A 423-nucleotide genomic window follows, 5' to 3' on the forward strand; every position below is an offset into this window, starting at 1 on the left:
TAACTTTTGGTGATAGGAGTAAACTGTTATCCATATTGAAGGCCTGATTAACACATAAAGAATCATTCCTAAAAGTATTGTTAAATAAACACTCACTTTGGATACTTGTTTCCCGGAGTTGGACAGTACAGTTGATTCAAACGACGTATGCATGGATATCCACGAATTATTTCTCCTCGAATTTCTAGTCCCAGAGTCAGAGACAAAGTGGCTAAAAATATCTGTGTAAAGAATTTCAAGATTGATTTTATTAAATGATATCCAATCTAAAAATTGATTAATGTTTTTTTAAACGTTGAGACGAAATTGAGAATTGTTTGAATAGACATTATTCACCCCATAAATTAAGGTTAACCGATTTTTCCACTTACTTAGTTTCCAAGATATTGGGTAAGAATAAATATCTTAACAATTATGGTTAAC

At 31.0% G+C, this 423-nt stretch overlaps 1 protein-coding gene across 1 annotated transcript in view; it reads right to left on the reverse strand.

Annotated features, from left to right (window-relative positions):
- LOC106468969 (protein spaetzle 3-like) overlaps positions 1 to 221 on the reverse strand; it is a gene marked incomplete at its 5' end in the record, with an annotated part of 12,446 nt that extends 12,225 nt beyond the window's left edge. Inside the window, one exon of the mRNA XM_013929422.2 lies at positions 97 to 221. Within this exon, the coding sequence (XP_013784876.1) occupies positions 97 to 221 (125 nt within the window). The remainder of the gene's footprint in view (positions 1 to 96) is intronic.
- Positions 222 to 423: the final 202 nt, after the last annotated feature.

The sequence above is a fragment of the Limulus polyphemus genome, unplaced genomic scaffold, assembly GCF_000517525.1.
Source record: "Limulus polyphemus unplaced genomic scaffold, Limulus_polyphemus-2.1.2 Scaffold3239, whole genome shotgun sequence".
In the NCBI taxonomy this organism is placed as follows: Eukaryota; Metazoa; Arthropoda; class Merostomata; order Xiphosura; family Limulidae; genus Limulus; species Limulus polyphemus.